At 29.1% G+C, this 18,038-nt stretch overlaps 1 protein-coding gene across 7 annotated transcripts in view; it reads left to right on the forward strand.

Annotated features, from left to right (window-relative positions):
* LOC126743407 (uncharacterized) overlaps positions 1–18,038 on the forward strand; it is a 527,051-nt gene that overhangs the window by 451,154 nt on the left and 57,859 nt on the right. For all 7 annotated transcript variants that reach the window (XR_007662858.1, XM_050450485.1, XM_050450488.1 and 4 more), the window contains one exon: positions 16,630–16,683. Coding sequence is in view for 6 of the 7 variants with exons in the window: in XM_050450485.1 (XP_050306442.1) it covers positions 16,630–16,683 (54 nt within the window). In the remaining variant the exon portion in view is untranslated. The remainder of the gene's footprint in view (positions 1–16,629; positions 16,684–18,038) is intronic.

Here is an 18,038-nt window from a genome sequence, read left to right on the forward strand (position 1 = left end):
TTGAGTGGAGCTTTTCTCTTATGTAATCAACCTTGCGTACCGCAAAAATAGTTTTCTTTTAACAATTTTGTAAATTTTATGTATAATCCCTGTTTTATTTATTGTGGCAATACAAAAATTTAATATTTCTAGTCTGTGAGATAAATCATGGCTTTTAAGTGCATTAAGATTCCTAATTAGTTCTTAAGAATACCTACGAAATAATTTTTAAACAATATTATATTTATATACAAAATTAAAAAAATGATTTTCAATTTGTCATATTGTTATAAAAATGTCAATATAAGAATTTGTTAACTTTATTTAGGGTTCTTTTTTCGTTTACTTTATTATTTTTCACCTATAGTAGCGATTTTTTTATCTCTTATTTGACTCCTCATTTGGGTTCCAATTTATTATTTTATTGTTAATCCCGGTAGGTTAAATTTTCTACAATTTGTATATTTGCTTGCTTGAACTGTCAGTATTTCCCATAAAATTATTGGTCTTCATCGGCAAGAACAATGTAGAAAGTTGTTCTAAGCACGGCCAAATTTTTCTTTCACGTTAGAAACAATTAAAAGACAGTCAACGTGAGTCAGGTGAAAGTTTTGACATTGTCAATAAAAGAAGAGTCTGTTCCTGACATAAAACTGTATTACTGGAGTAAATGTGTTCCTGAATGCCGTTACAATATTTTAGTTTTCTAGTCGTATATAAATAAAAGCGATTTCCGTTTTTTGATCGATATCATATTGATTTTTTTTATCGAAAATTGATCGATATAGTAACTGATAATGTTATAGATTTCAAAATTTTATATGTCCATATTCAATATGAACAATACTTTATACTTACGTGTGAACTCAATTTTAGAATACTCTGCTCAAAAAAGTTCTTCTTTATCCTACCAAAAGCATATTTAAGAGCTTGAAAATATGTAATGTAAGTTGATTAAATTTCTTTGTCTTACTCGTAAATTAGAAAGTTCTTATTCAGAGATAGCATTACAAATAATCGCTTGCTTGAGAGAGTTCATTATAATTTTTTTACAGGAAATAACTGATATACTCCTGATCTATCCACTCAAAAATCTTAAACTTTTTATCTTGTGTAACCTAGAATCAATGTTACAAAATGTTCTCTTTTGCATATAGAATGTAATGCTCTATTTACGTTCATTGTGGTATTTTTTACTGTATCTTGGCCTAAATTTAAAAAAAAAATCGTTTAACTTAAATGCTTTTGTTTAATTTTTTGACGTGTATTATTTTAATAGGTAAAAAGTAAGTATATATCTAATGTTCGATATCTGCTCAAAGTTCCTCAGGCTCCTTTTTACCTTGGCATTGTATTTTTTTTGTTTAATCGCAAAAATTTTAACTCTTCTATTTCTAATTATTTAAAAGTTTTACTTAGCGTCATCATTCGTATACCTTGACCCAAAGTATATCACCAGTGATATATTTTGAGTCAAATGTCATGTTAACATAGTTTTTGTTATTATTACTGCAGCATCATTTGAATTTGAGAGACGTTTTCATGCGTTTTTGTCAAGTTTGCGAGACTTCTTCTCCAGGCATTAAATTTTGATTTTCTAAAGAAAATCTTAGCATTACAGGAAATTATATATTAATTAGTTATTTTTGTAATATGAATATTAGGTAATAAACTTTAAAGAGTAAAACGAGTAAAAGAGTAAAACGATGTTGACTTCTCAATCACATAAATGTAGACCAGTTTAAAAATTTCCTAGTTGATTAATTATTTTTATTCAATGTTGCTATAAAGATAGATTAGGCTTATTTAAATTTTCATTGTCTCAATTATTTGCACGGACAGTGATGGTTTGCCTGATGCATTCACCAATTTTGTATAGTAATTTAAACGGTTATTCTTCTTACTTATTCCAGGTTTCCAATTTATTAAGTGATTTTTTCTATTTCAGCTATTTAATTACTAATATTTGCTATTGTAAAATTGTTCGGTAACCTCACAATTTTGATTGGATCACTATGCATCAAATTGGATTGGATGCCGTGTGTAAAGCGATTAATAGTTGTATATTTTAAGTATATTTACTAATTAGTCGTATACAACAAAACAATAAAATACTACTAATTAACCGCTATGTTGGCTTATGTTCACAAGTTGATGTCAGGATGGCAGATCTTTTTTAGTTCTTTTTGAGATAACCATAACGCAGTATTGCTATTTCTCTTTCTTAAAATATTCTGTTTTCTGCATCCCTTGCGTAACTTTTTGTCCTATTAATTATAGCTTCCAATTAAAATACGTATAATAGAAAGTACACCTACTATAAAAGAGTATTATATAGTTAAATATTTATAAATAAAAATTAATTTGAAGTGCCCCTTAATTTGTTAACGACAATATGAAATTTTTAACTTTAAACATGAACAAAAGGTCGCAGTCCATGACTGCGACTATGTAACTTAACCCAAAAATATCAACTCGCCATCGATAGAAACAATTAGACCTTACCAATTTCACTACGCTGCGGATTTTAATACAATATATGCGTTTCTACGTACACGAACTCCAATTAACACAGGACTTCAAACCAAGGAATCATCAAACCTGATTTGAAAATTTTACTTAAAGATTTTTTATATGTTAAAATGTACTGGGGACGTGAGTACGGATTTGGTAAGGTCACACTTATAATAAAAGATTTACGGTTACGGTGTTATACCCAAAATTACAATATGATAATAAAATTATTTAAATTTTCTTGGTATATTTTTTGTAAACAATAAAGTACATAAAAATATATCTAAACCATAAGTCAAGAAAAAAGGCATTTTTATTGTTTATTTGTGACAACTGTGGCGAGCTTTCGAGAATATCTTATTTTGACCATTTTACATTTTTTGTTGTATTCATTGTAGCCTCTATAATAGAAAAATATATCTGTATGAACCAATGTAATTGTAATAATAAAATTTGAAATTCCTGTGTAATAATTTTAAAATATTTAAACACACTTTGTTAAAATCCCCCCATTTCTTAATTTCAACAATATCTCTGTTAACTGTGATATTAAGATTTATTGCATTGTGTCATAACACAAAATTGTTGTTTGCATCATCCGCAATCTAAACAAATGATCTCGAGATTCTAAGAAACTCTATGAAACACCATGAGTTACAAGCTATCCCTTAAAAAGAGACTATTACAGAAACACTCTGCCATCTATTATGCCAATAAGACCACTAAAGATCCAAACCCTTGAACCCGCTCAAGTTTTCACAGCAGTATTTCGTGACTATCACAATCAAATGTCTCAGTCAAGTCACAAAACATTGCTGCTGCAGCATTACCACTGTTTCAAGGTTAAAAATAAGGAGTGAAAATATTGCATCGGATGTGACCTTGGCACTTTGAAACTCAATTTGTTCAGACCTAATAATTTGCTTTTTGGTTAAATAATTATAATGTACTTTTCAACTAATTTCTGGATTATTTTTGAGTGGGGATGAAGCTCTTACCTTAAGACAATTGGGAAGTTGGCCAGTATTGAAAAAAATATTTTTTGACATTGTTTCAAGTTAATTAAATTTTTTACTATTTTTATTTTTCTTTCACATTTTTTACTTAGCACTGAAGATGCCTTAAGTGCCGGAAGCGGTTTGCCTGGCTGAATATTATAATTGCTGCAAAAACCAGCTTTTCGTTTTTGAAAATATGTTTTTATGTCTATAAGTATTAAGCACAGCTTTGCAGCATAAAATGATGAATAAATCTGTAGTTATCGAAAAAAATAGCTTGCTGTTAGGTATTAATTTTTTTTTGATTTTTATATTCACACGTAAGCAAATATTTACTATATTAACTTATGAGAATCCCTTTAGTTTAAAAGTATGTTAAAACATTAGGCTTTAAAATCTTCTAAATATTAAATATAAAATGGAAAAAAATATGTTTTTTTATATTGAAGCTTTTAAATGTAAATACATATTTTCCCTATACAAAAAGCACATGTGTGTGTTGTTGCAACAGGTTAAAAGTTTCGGAAGCTATTAAACTCACCATAAATGCTAAAAGGATAATCCGCTTAAAAGCTTAAAACGTCTACTCTCGCTAGTAGGTGTTATCATAAATATTGGTGTTTTGATTTTAAAACAAAAAATCTGATAAATTTCATAAAAAAATAATATATTAATTCTTTTGGTAAATACTATTTTTTATCAGAAGACGTAAAAAAAAGCTACCACTTTGTTATATTTATGAAAATAAATTGAATCAATATAAAAATGTTTCAAGTTCATATAAAAAATGTATGTTATTGTAAAACTAAATAAATCATAAAGGTTATATTATTTTTTAAATTAAGTAGATGCTTAATGATTGCTTTTATGATTTTTGTTATCTAGACTAATAATATTAAAAAAAATTACTTTGAAGTGATTTTTGTATAAAAGTCAGCTTAAAACTACAATATGATATAACATACACAAACATTCAGAAAACTATAGCCAAATTTTCATTTGTTCGAATTTTTTTTTTCTTTTTTAATTCTAAGGATGTATTATTTTTTGTATAGAGATTAATTAAAGTTTCTTAGAGAGCTAATTTTCTTAAAATTGGAAAATTCACACTATACAAAGGTATTTTTACTAAAATTAAAGAGTTTTTCGTACAATCTGTATCCTTATTTCTTGCTGTTTCATGGATAATACTGAATTTGAAAGGGTGGGTAAACCGCGAGTCGTACAGAAAAATTAATAAACAAAAAACTAATATTAATACATTTTCTACAGTTTATCCTGAAGATGTAAAGCTATATACCGGGTGGCGCATCGAAAACGAAACAGAGCCAATTACGGGCAGTTCATTAACTTTTTAAAAAAACGCTCGGACCCGTCGATTTTATTTTCGAGGGGGACACTTTATAATCACAAAATCACTTTCCCACCTACAACCCCCTTAGCGGGGGTGGTACTACCCCTAAAATCTTAAATGGGAAGGGGGGGTCAAGTGATACCTCATTGGAAAGGTCTTTTAATTCTCTTTACAAGGGTACTTGGTTTGACGCAATTTAAGTAAGTACTTTTTAAAATTTTCGCATTTAAACCTTAAAAGGTAATTTTCAATATTTTTGCTTTATCATAGACTACTAAAGGTACTTTTAAGAAAAACAATGCCAGGCAATAGGACAAAACCATCAAGTATTATGAAATTATGAGACAAAAAATGAGATAGCTCTATCATATTATAGAATATTTTGACCTTAAGTCTAGATATTTAAAAAATTATCGCAAAAATACATTTAAAAAGAATTTGCTTTAGTTCACTATCTCAATCACAGACCACGTTGGTATTAATATTAATTTATTTACGACAGGTAATAAATATCTTTAGAATAATACCGATGAACTAGAGAACGGGTCAGCCAAAAAATTTTACAAATATTTGTAAAATTTTCTTGTTGACCAAAACTAAAAATTGAATTATTCTCAATTTATTCTAAATTTTAAGTTCTAAGTAGTACGCTGTTAAAAAGGTGATTTATAGTGCGGGACTTTGTTTTTTTAGGTAATACCTATTTTTAAAAATAAAAATTGTGCATACAACGGCAGAAAGAGTTGAAATAATTGAATTATTTTTTTGGAAATAATCAATGTGCTAATAGAACGGCGGAATTATTTAATGAGCGACATGAAAACAGCAAGGTGCAGCGAAAGTATGTATTGGAGCTTGTTTCCAAATTTCAAAAAACTGGATCAGTGGCGAATCGCAAACGCAATATTGAAAATTCCGTAAGGAATGAAGGTATGGAAGTGGCTGTACTAGGGCATATTAATCTAGATCCTACATTAAGTACCCGTCAATTGGAAACTGTCACAGGTATTAGTCGACGTAGTATCCAAAGAACTCTAAAAGCTCATAAGTTTCATTCGTACAAAATACATCTTGTGCAAGAGCTGAATGAAGATGATTTCGATCAGCGATCACAATTTAGTGAAATTATGAGTGAACCAATTATTAATGACCCAAATTTTTTGTTTATTACGTGTTTCTCTGATGAAAGCTCTTTTTTCCTAAATGGCTTGGTCAATCGTCATAACTACCGATATTGGTCCGACAATAATCCTAGAGTGTATCGTGAGGTACACACCCAATACCCACAAAAGTTAAATGTCTGGGCTAATATCTTTGGTGATAATTTAGTTGGTCCATTTTTTTACCTGGAAATCTGACAGGTGAAATGTACTTAGAGCTATTACAACAGGCCATTGATCCAGCATTGACAGCTATAATTGAAACTCAAAATGACAGATACGATGAGGATAGATTAATGTTTCAGCAGGATGGTGCCCCATCACATTATACGTTATTCGTGCGAGAATATTTGGATCGGACGTTTCCAGGACGATGGATTGGAAGAAGAGGTAGGTATTGAATAGCCTCCACGATCGCCGGATTTATCACCTCTAGACTTTTTTCTTTGGGGTCACTTAAAAAGCAAAGTTTATGAGACTGAACCCACTTTGTTAGAAGATTTACAAGGCAGAATTGTAAATGAGTGTTTTCAAATCACGCCTGAAGTATTGCAGAACGTGCGACAACGCTTTGAGCAAAATCTTTTTTATTGTATGGAGAATGGAGGTGGCCATTTTGAACATTTATTATAAGCTAACACTTAAGCACTTTAAACACTTTTTGCGATAATTTTTTGAGAGTCTTAAAGTCAAAATATTCTGTAATATGATAGAGCTATCTCATTTTTTGTCTCATAATTTAATAATACTTGATGGTTTTGTCCTACTGCCTGACATTGTTTTTCTTAAAAGTACCTTTAGTAGTCTATGATAAAGTAAAAATATTGAAAATTACCTTTTAAGGTTTAAATGCAAAAGTTTTAAAAAGGACTTACTTAAATTGCGTCAAACCAAGTACCCTTGTAAAGAGAATTAAAAGACCTTTCCAAAGGGGTATCACTCGACCCCCCTTCCCATTTAAGATTTTAGGGGTAGTGCCACCCCGTAGGTTGTTTCCCACCTACAACCCCGCTTAGGGGGTTGTAGGTGGGAAAGTGATTTTGTGATTATTAAGTGTCCCCCTCGAAAATAAAATCGACGGGTCCAAGCGTTTTTTTTTTAAGTTAATGGACTGCCCGTAATTGGCTCTGTTTTGTTTTCGATGCGCCACCCGGTATATATAATCAACTAGGATGAAATACCAGGCTGCCAAGGTTAGAAAAAAAATGAAAATTAAAAAAAAAATATTCAAAACAAAGTATGTTAAACAAATTTCTCGCAATTGAATAGTTCCTCATATATTACTAACCTCTGACAAATAAAAACGGCTGCATGTATCTTTTCACAATCTTTTTGGATGCCTAATTGACTGTACTATTTCTCCTTTTACGAGTTTTGTTTATAAAACTTCACTAACCAAAAACAAATCGTTTGCAAGAAAGGCGAATTAAAAAAAAATTACATATTTTTTTAAAATTTTCATTTGAGAATATTAAATGGCAATATTTCTTATTAAAAAAAAATCTGAGTTTATCTCTGAGTTTAGAATTCAAGTATTAATATTTGTATAAAAATAGCGAGAAATATTTATCAATATTGATTACATATGTTTGTTGGTAAAACGAAATACAATTGAATAAGGGTAAAATTAAAAGCTTACTTAAAATAATTTGTTGTAATAAGTTGTTTCTAATGCATCATGGGTTAAAAACGAGAAATACATGTTATTAAAGAAATAAACGAAATTAATCTTATGCTTCTAGATGAGAATAAGTAAAAAAAGAAAAACAAAATTATTAAAGTAGTAAAACGAGGTCTAAAGTACATTTTCAGTACGATTATATTTCAGTAAGATGACTTGACATTTTTAGGACCATATTGGTAACCTGACGCTGTCAACATCGTAGAAAAGAAGAATTTATTTACTAGTAAATTAAGTACAGCACATCAAAACAACTAAATCCATTTCCCACTATGATAAGATCTACTACAATAAGATAACTGCTATTATCTGTGCATAATTATCTGAATATTATTGTAGGTACACTCATCAAAATAGTCTAGGAGACAACAAAGAAAAGCCGTTTTAGAAGTGTAGACGAAAAATACGTTTCTAAGATAGATTATGTTTATTATTTGTTGGACATTCCTTTAAACATATAGTTAAGATTAAATAAATAGTTTAAATTCTTTAAGGCATATTTGATATACTCTTGTAATTTTTGCTGACAGTGGAGTGTGAAGTTGTTTTAATTGTGCATGCAACCTATTCAATATGCAAAGTCAACATCTTGATCCTAAAATAGTTACGAGGTTGCATAATCTAGAATGAACATCTTCGATATCGCAGAAGCTGTAAATTCTACCAAGAGAACTAGACAAAAGTTGCGGCAGTTATTTAAAGAGGCTGGTAATGTAAGAGAGACATTCTGGTCCATCAAAAACAACACATTCTATACCTGGTAGGTTTATTATCTGGTTCCCTTGACGAGTTTTTTCATCAAGAATGTCGGGATCAAATTCTGGAATCTATTATTCATCTACGTGCCACAGAATTTAGTAAGAAATTAATTTTTTATGCACCACAATGCACGTCTGCAGATTGCAAGAGCCGCTAGAAGCTTCTTGGAATCGCACAATATTCAGATATTGGCCTGCGCAATCCCCTGAGTTAAGTCCTATTGAACACATCAATAAGTAGTGTTGTTACAGAGGAAGAGTTTCTGAACTGTATCCAACATTGTCAATTTAATTAGGAGCATGCCAGCTGTCTAGCCGTTATTAATGACAGAGGTGGTCATTCACTTTTTTAACAAATTTTCTTTTCTATTTACTTGTCTTTACTTTTTGTTATTTCGAAATTCCTAAATTGTCATATATTATTAATCACTAGGTATACTAACATACATTTTTCTATTTTTGAAAAATAATTATTAATCAGTGTTTCCAAAATGAATTCAGGTGTGTTTAATATCAATACTTTTGTGGGTTTAATACTTATTTTAAGAAGCATTAAACTTTTAGGTTTTTGTAAATGAATGAAAGAATGGGAGAGTTAAGCCGCTAGTAAAACCCTGTGGACAATTTAGATAAGATAATCGCTTTTACTTTACTAATATTTTTAATCTTGTCATAACACCGTAGTCTTTTTTTAATGTTATACACATAGGATAGTTTAACGATAGAAAATAACATTTGCGTTAGTAGTATAGTTTAAAATAATTTTTTGCTTACCTCATCGTTTCGGTAATATATTTTTCGGGAAGAACGCATTTAAGTTTTAGGTAAAAATTATTTTACTTGTACTGATGGATACTATCCATGCTATAAAGGAACATTTCTCAGTTTTTTCAAATTGAGTTCTTTTATATCTACAACTTATTCCGGGATACACATAATTAGAATATTAAGTTAAAGGATATCTATTTATTTTTAGGAAAGTAAAGATAATAAAGCAGTTTTAAATAGCATTTCGAACTAAATATGGAAGCGTTTCTTATTTTATATAAAACATTGTCATAAACCTCTATTTGTGTATAACCCATTAGCATTTAAAATTTCCTAGCATCTATGTCTAGATGCTATGAAATTTTAGGAGTCGTCCAATTTCTGTACAGTTCTCAAGTTTACGACCACTCTCATTTAATGTTACCAAACAATTATTAATCATAATATCGACCAAGACATTCTTAATATATTCAATAAGGAATAAATCTGGATATTTGATTGTGCAAACTTAAGTACATTATTTTTGTTTGCACCAATTTTTTTAAAATTTTTTACTTTCTTAAATGGATGCTTTGCTTGACCACTGTTTTATCAAATATTCACCACAATGGCATATTTTCTTCTGCAAATGACAGCATCGCAATTTATAAAATGTCTTCATACCGAATTTAATGTAGTTCACCCTACACTTAAATCGTCCTGTTTTAGCCCGAGAAAAACATTCTCAGGCTATTATAATTGCTAATTTAATTATAACTGCCTGTATGCGAAACAACAAAAAAAACAAAAAGAGAAAAGTCGGTTAATAAAAGTGGCCAAACGAAATTACTAGAAATAATTTTTAAATTCCTAACTCTGCCGTTAGGTAACGTAATTACCATTCTCAAATAAAGCCAACTATTAAAAGGCAAGGAATAATAGTAAGAAAAAAAATTATGTTGATAATTTCACAATTTAGACCTTTTTCGTTTTCAACCTCTTGCTTTCAAATATCAAATTAAGGTCAATAAAGGGGGGATGGAAAGTCCAATAATAAAACCATTTATATTTTTGTTTTATCTCAATCGAATTTAAACGGGATCTTGTTTAAGAAAAGGGGGTTTGTTAGTTAAAAGAAAATAATCGGTACAAGGCACATTGATTTCTGTGGTCTTTACTAGAATGAATTATTTAAAAAACCCCCGGTAATTCCAATGATTGAATACAATTATTATACAGGATGTCTCTAAAAGGTCAAAATAAGCCGATTTAAAGCAACCTACCTTTGTCTAGTTTATGTTTTTGTCTTTAATGCCAGACTGGAATTAAAAAAATATATATTTTTATTAGCTTTAGTAACGAAATTCAGTCAGTAAATAGCGCCAAACGATTTTTTTTAACTCTTGTTTATATGTGTAGAAATGTATTAATAAACAAATATTTATATTGTAAAGAATTTTCGTTATACTCATATGTTTGGAAGAAAAAAGCATTGGCTGATTTGGTACGATAAGCGGTTCAGTGAGAATTTTCTAGTTCGAAAATAAATAAGGTATATTAAGCTTGTTAGTAAAAATTCAATATATAATTTGTTAAAATGACTGAAAAATTTAATTTTGCAGAAATGGCGAATATGTTATTAGTTTTTGGGTATTTTGAAGGAAATGGCGGGGAAATTGCTACACTATATGGACAAAGATTTCCAAATTGGCGTATACCAAATCATTAAAAATTTGCTGCTATTGAAAGTCGCTTTCGCGAAACCGGTAGTTTTACTCCTGTAACTATCGATTATGGACGGCATCATGTGATAAGAACTCCTCAGATGGCGGAATAAGTTTTGGAAAGAATCCATGAAGATCCTACTTTAAGCACTAGACGCATAAGTTTAGAAGTAAAGATGTGGTTCAAGGAACATTGAAAGAACAGCAGCTTTATCCATACCACATCCAAAAGGTACAAGAACTATTGCTTACGGATTTTGCACAACATTTGGGCTTCCGTTAATTTATCAATAAAAACAGACAAAAAAAATCAAATTTTGCTAAGCAAATTTTGTTTGCAGATGAAACATGCTTTACGAGAAGTGGTGTAACTAATTTTCATAATAAACATATGTACGCTGATGAGAATCCCAATGCCACTAAAGCAACTTATTTTCAATATGAGTTTAGGGTCAATGTGTGGGCAGAAAACATTGGAAATTTTATAATCGGTCCTGTAATTTTACCACTAAGGCTAACTGGTATGAATTATTTTGAACATTTACAAAATATGCTGCCAGAGTTATTGAAAGAATTATCATTACAACTTCGGCAAGATGTGTGGTTCATGCATGATGGTGCTCCAGCGGATTTCACGTTAAATGTTCGGAATTATTTGCATCAACAATATCCAAATAGATGGATTGAAAGAAGACATGACGCTCCTGTAAACTGGCCACCACGCTCACCGGACTTGACTCCATTAGATTATTTTTTATGGGGGTCTTTAAAAACGATGATGTACTCTAGAGCAATTAATACAGAAGAATACTTATAAGCGAGGATATAAAATGCGGTCAACATAGTACTGAAGAACGATGAAGAGTACGCCATGTTAATATGTGTATTCGTTTTGAACAAGTATTAAAAGTTATAATAATAATAATTAAAATGACTTTAAAGAAATTATACTATTATTTCTCATTAAATTTAAAAAATCTTTCTGAAAACTACGTTAAAAGTAATAACACAGAAAATGTCTTTTCAATTTTTTATTATTCGGGTGCGGCATTAAAGACCAAAACATGAAATATCATAATAATGGTTAAGTTTAGAGGGTTCTAACAAGAGTACTTTTTTCACTCAAAAGCGTTAGGGAAATTGTTTCCATTTTGTTAATCACACAGTACTTTTTAGATGACGTAAGCAAAAAATTACAGGCGGATTGGTCTATACCGGCTGTGCAAAGACTTGCAAAATTTCACATAAAATTTTTCTCCATAACTTAAAAATTAAATTTGTATTTTATCCAAATTTCATATTATTCTTTATGACATATGTAGAGGATGAAAAGCAACAAATTTTAATTAATTAATACAGTGGTTCAGGATAAGCTGATAAGTTTATCCTGTATGAATCACCAAATACACCAAAAACGTCTCTATCCAGACTAAGGTCCTATACAGGGTGTTACAAAATTCGGTGCAAATATTTTAAGAGCCTATTGTTGGAGTTAAAATAAGACTTTTTTTTCCTATAAATATGTGTCCTAAAATGCACCCCCTTAGAACTAAGTATAGCCCGCGCAAATTGCTTGAAGATAATCGATTATTTGTAACACTGACTGTTATACGTTAAATCTTTTGGAAATTTGCAAGTCCTGATTGGTTTGGGTCCTCTTGACTTTTTTTGTCCCAAATACGGTATAAACCCAATTTTAGGAGAGGATTCAGGAGGGCTTTCCCTTTTGATGGCCTATATCTTAGGTTTCCAATAAGAAATTTGAAAATGTAGAACACCATCTAATTAGCCATAAAAAATTCTAAAATTATCGTTTTTTGTTTATTTTAATTTAATAGATTAATCAGGTTTAATAATGCTGCCCTTTCGTTTATCAGTGATTTTCTCGACAATGCTTAATTATATCGAAAAAATACAAGAGACAAAATTTTTATAGTATTTCTTAAGGTAACAACTGTTATTCACTGTTTAGTTTTTGCTGCATAAATAATATGTTTATAAGCTACAATAACAAGAATTAAATTAGTTTTTGAGATTTTTGTTTATTTTTCGGTTTAGTCGACTAGTCAATGTTAGCTTATCCAAAAACTACTAAATTTCAAATTTCCTAATGGCTTTGGCTAGCCTAAAGTGAATATTGTATAAACTTTTACTATCCAACCCCATTTATAAAATGTAGGCGCTTTTGCGCGTTGAGCACGTTGCCCGCTGCCGTTTTATAGCTAATAATTTATGAACAACTTTACTCCAATGGACAAGCTTATAAATATACCTAAATTATTTATTTCCTTAAAAACAAAAAATTCGTACTGACGATTAAAAACAGATAAATACTTCGTTGAAAGCAGATTAATATTGTATTATCGTCTTATATTTCTAACATATTCATTATATTATCCCTCCACATGTTTGTAATATTATCAGAAAGGAACGAGAAACCAAGTAAATTCAGTTTTCTCCATAAGCCTAAGTAAATATTTGCCTAACGAGAGGGTAGAATTACTAATTGTAAATTGAGAGGATGGTAATTTACTAAAGTTTACTTTCACTTTATATATACAACCTTAGATTATGCTGAAACTTAAATTGGATATCATTTTTTTAAATGATTTATCGATTATATTTATCCCGGGAATATTTGTAAATTATAATAAAACAATAAGGCGAGAACTTTATTATTTTATTAAGACCTAAATAGGAAACGCAAATAATATATAAATATGAATCTTATGGAAAAAATAATTTTTCTCTATTGTAATATTTTTATTATATCTTATATACAGGGTTTATCATAAATAATGGTAAATAATTTAACACTAGCTTCCTGTTTAAAAAAAATAGGTTAAGTTAAATTTTCGAAAGTGAAAGACAACCAATACAAGATACATGGTGGTTAATTTATTTTTTTAACTTAACTTAATGTTTTTTTTAATCTGGGCCATAAATTTAAGATTTATTCTTGATTTTTAATAAAACTTGGAATATGTTTTTTTTATATGGCAATCTTAAAATTATCTTTTATTCTAAATTCTGTCATAGAGGGCGCCACCAGCAACATTTTATTTTTTTTTTAATTCTTTAATTTTTTTTTAGACTTAGCATAATTGATTTTTATATTTAAAATATGCAATATGCAAACTGTTTTGCTTAAAAAATGTATACCTCAAGAATTTCTTTAAAATTCTCAAAATATCTCAAATATCTCAGAATTTCCTCAAAAATTTCTTTAAATGTAAATATCTTGAAAAGATATTCTTATTTTAATTATAAGTTTTTAATGCATTTAAAACAAATGACATTCATAAAATTTAAATTAGAATCTATATAAATTGCTTTATTACACTTTGAGTGAACGATAAATTACAAAAGGCAAATTAAAAATAAAAATGATGCCAGTAAATATTCATGTCTCATAATTAAAGTCTGGACTTTACGTGCGGCTCAGTGTTATCAATACAAATTTCAGTCCGTAGGTCTGTTTATTTGTCTTTCTGCGCCTGTTCGTTTCTTTGGTGTGATCTGTTTTGTTTCTTACTTTGTATTTTTTATATACTTCACTCTTTTTTTCTTTTGGGTGTTTTAGGGAGTTATCTTTCTTTAGTTTGAAGATCTGAGCTTGTATGCTTTTTTCCAGAGTGGACCCCCTTCTTTGGAGTTTGTCGTTTTATTATCTTATCTTATGGTATACTTATATCTTACATCGCTTTGGCAATTCCGTACGACAGGTTGTTTAAGTGTGTGATTGTTTTCAACTACATACTCTAAAGTTGCTTAAGTGAAATGTTCCACTGATTTATTTGCCTCAAAAATTTCTTTAAATGTAAATATCTTTTCAAGATATTTACATTTAAAGTTTTTAATGCATTTAAAACAAATGACATTCATAAAATTTAAATTAGAATCTATATAAATTGCTTTATTACACTTTGAGTGAACGATAAATTACAAAAGGCAAATTAAAAATAAAAATGATGCCAGTAAATATTCATGTCTCATAATTAAAGTCTGGACTTTACGTGCGGCTCAGTGTTATCAATACAAATTTCAGTCCGTAGCTCTGTTCATTTGTCTTTCTGCGCCTGTTCGTTTCTTTGGTGTGATCTGTTTTGTTTCTTACTTTGTATTTTTTATATACTTCACTCTTTTTTTCTTTTGGGTGTTTTAGGGAGTTATCTTTCTTTAGTTTAAAGATCTGAGCTTGTATGCTTTTTTCCAGAGTGGACCCCCTTCTTTGGAGTTTGTCGTTTTATTATCTTATCTTATGGTATACTTATATCTTATATCGCTTTGGCAATTCCGTACGACAGGTTGTTTAAGTGTGTGATTGTTTTCAACTACATACTCTAAAGTTGCTTAAGTGAAATGTTCCACTGATTTATTTGCCGACTTGATCAGTTGTTTTTATTATTTTTTTTTCTTGTTTCAATTAGGTGGATAAGGATTTTTGCTAGCCATTATTCTTATTAACCTTTTTCTCATTTATGGGCTGATTCGATTGTTTTTGTTCAAATCTGTTTCGGTTCTGTTGTACTGGACATGACACGGCTATTCTTTTACCTGTTTTCATATCAGCTTGCATCACGTCTGGTTTGGGCCCCCCTTTCTCTCTCTCTCCTGCTTCTTTCATCTTATTTAATAATTTAAATTTCTTTTCATTATTTTTTCTGTCTTCTTAATTGATGTTATTGGTACTTTGTAATTATCTTCTTTGGGTTGCTAGGGTACTTGGGGTTGTTAAGTTTATTCCCGCTGTTTTTTTCAGTTGGTACACAAAATGTCTTCTGTCACTTTTTGTCTCTAGTCCATTTACTTCTTTCTTGTGTGCCTTTTTCCTTTGCTCGTGTTCAGGACAGATTTGTCTCGTTTTGATTTTCTGTGGTTAGTTGGTTATCCTCTTCTGACATTTATTTTAATCCGTCTAGTTAGGTTTTTATGCAAGATGGTGTTTTACGTGTTTACCTACGCATTTTACAAGACCGGTGATAAAGCATCTTAATGCTGATTTTACCTGGATCGGACATGAAAGTCGAAGGCTTTGGTCGGTACGAAGACCAGACTTTAACACATAAGATTTTTGCATATAAGGATACATAAAATTTATTGTTTACGAAAAAATAATAAACATAAGAGGGCAATTAATGCAAATTGCTGCTGAGTCATTTCGAAATGAGCAATTACTTTTTAAGATTCGGCGATTTTTTAGTGAAATAATTTTAAAATGTATTGAGACAAATGGAGGTGATGTCGAATATTTACTAGCAAATATTCATAATTTACATTTTTAATTGATCTTTTGTTTTTTATCAATCATTTGAAATGTAATAAACTAATTTAAATAGTTTATTAATGTAAGTTTTTTTTTAGTGCATTGAAAACTTAAAATGTGAATGTCTCGAAAAGGGTGAATAGTAGCGAAATTTTTGAAGCATACATTTTTTGAGCAAATCTATTTGCACAATGAATATTTTAAATAAAAAATTAAATTCTGTCAAGTACAGAAAAGTTAAGGAATTTATAAAGAGGCTAATTTTAAGATCTGCCATATAAAAAAACATATTCCAAATTATTTATGAGACACCCTGAGAATACATGCGCAATATACATAACAATTTATTTTTTTTGTTTGTTAAATTAATAATATAGATATATATTTTTGAATTGGAAATTACGAACTATAGAATAAGAAGATTAAATTTACTTTTTATTTATTTTAGGGCTACGAAGGCTCGTTGTTAAAAGTCACCAGCAAAAATGGAAAAACAGCATCGGTAAGTGTTTACATTTAATTAGCCAGCTTACAATCTAGAAATATTAACGCTTTCCACCGAAAGGCCTAATCTATTGGCTAATTAATAAAAGGAGTATTTAGCAAATTTATAACTTTTATATTCTTGAAAAATGCTTTTAATACGATTGCGGCCCGTTAATTAAATTACCCAATAATTAAATTATCAATTAAAAATGATAACTTATTAAGCATGCATTTAAAATTATATAAATATATGCTTGTTACGTGCATTTGTTGTAAAATTATCATCATTGTTAACTAGAGGCAGATGCCAATGTATTTACTTATACATATTTACAATTTAAATTTAATATCACTTTTTAAATATTAGATTTGGTGATAATTCTAAGACTTAATAAAAATCAGCTAAATATTTAGATTTTTTTTAAATCTTTAAGAGTTTCACAAGCTTGAATAATTTAAAAGAAAAGATAAATTTTAAACAACTTTTTTTTGTAAGATATTAAAGAAATCACCCTTCAGAATGCAATATGAACCAAAGAAAATCGTGCAGCGATATAACTAAAATGCAGAATATAAGACAATATTGCCTTTATCGAAAAAATATTTTTATTGGCAATATATGAAACTTTTCTTTCGGGCGTACCAAAAGAAGAAGACGTAATAGATCTTTTCTGAGAAAATACCACTAGCCGAAATTAGATTTCAAACAATGATTTTAAGTTCATTTAATTAAAAGTTTAAAACAAACGGCACAAAAATATTGGCTTTCCAGACTAGCAGGATTTCAGCTTTTTCTAATAAAAAAAATCATAATTTTTAATTAAGGAATAATTTTAAATTCTCAGCTTTCTTTTAAATTGTAAATTAAAAAATTATTTGGATACGGTTGTCTGCAACTAAAATAAATTGATTTTCAAAAAAAATATCAGTCCTCTAAAATAACGTTATTTTCATGTAAGATAGTTGTTTATGTTGTATATGTTAGGAACATATTATTTACCATTACTCCCTTACGTCGGCAAATTCTATGCCAATACAAATAACGAGAAGGGGGGTCTCATTCGATATTTAGAAAACTCCTAAGGGGCAATAAAATTTTATCTATGGCTATCAAATGTAAATATGATAAATTTTTATCTATTTGTAGAATTTTATGTATTGGAAACTCTCTTATCTAAAGAAACTATTTATTTCTCTATACTTCCATTTATAATAAATACAAATTTGTAATATAACAGCATATTAATAAAGAAATTTCGAAAAAAAATTAAAATTCATTTTTAAAACATTACTCAAAATATCTGTGTCAATATAAATTTTTTTTTTAATTTCACTCATGTTTTCTTTAATGAGGTAAGGCAAACGATTTAG

This window comes from Anthonomus grandis, chromosome 12, assembly GCF_022605725.1.
Source record: "Anthonomus grandis grandis chromosome 12, icAntGran1.3, whole genome shotgun sequence".
NCBI classification, from domain to species: domain Eukaryota; kingdom Metazoa; phylum Arthropoda; class Insecta; order Coleoptera; family Curculionidae; genus Anthonomus; species Anthonomus grandis.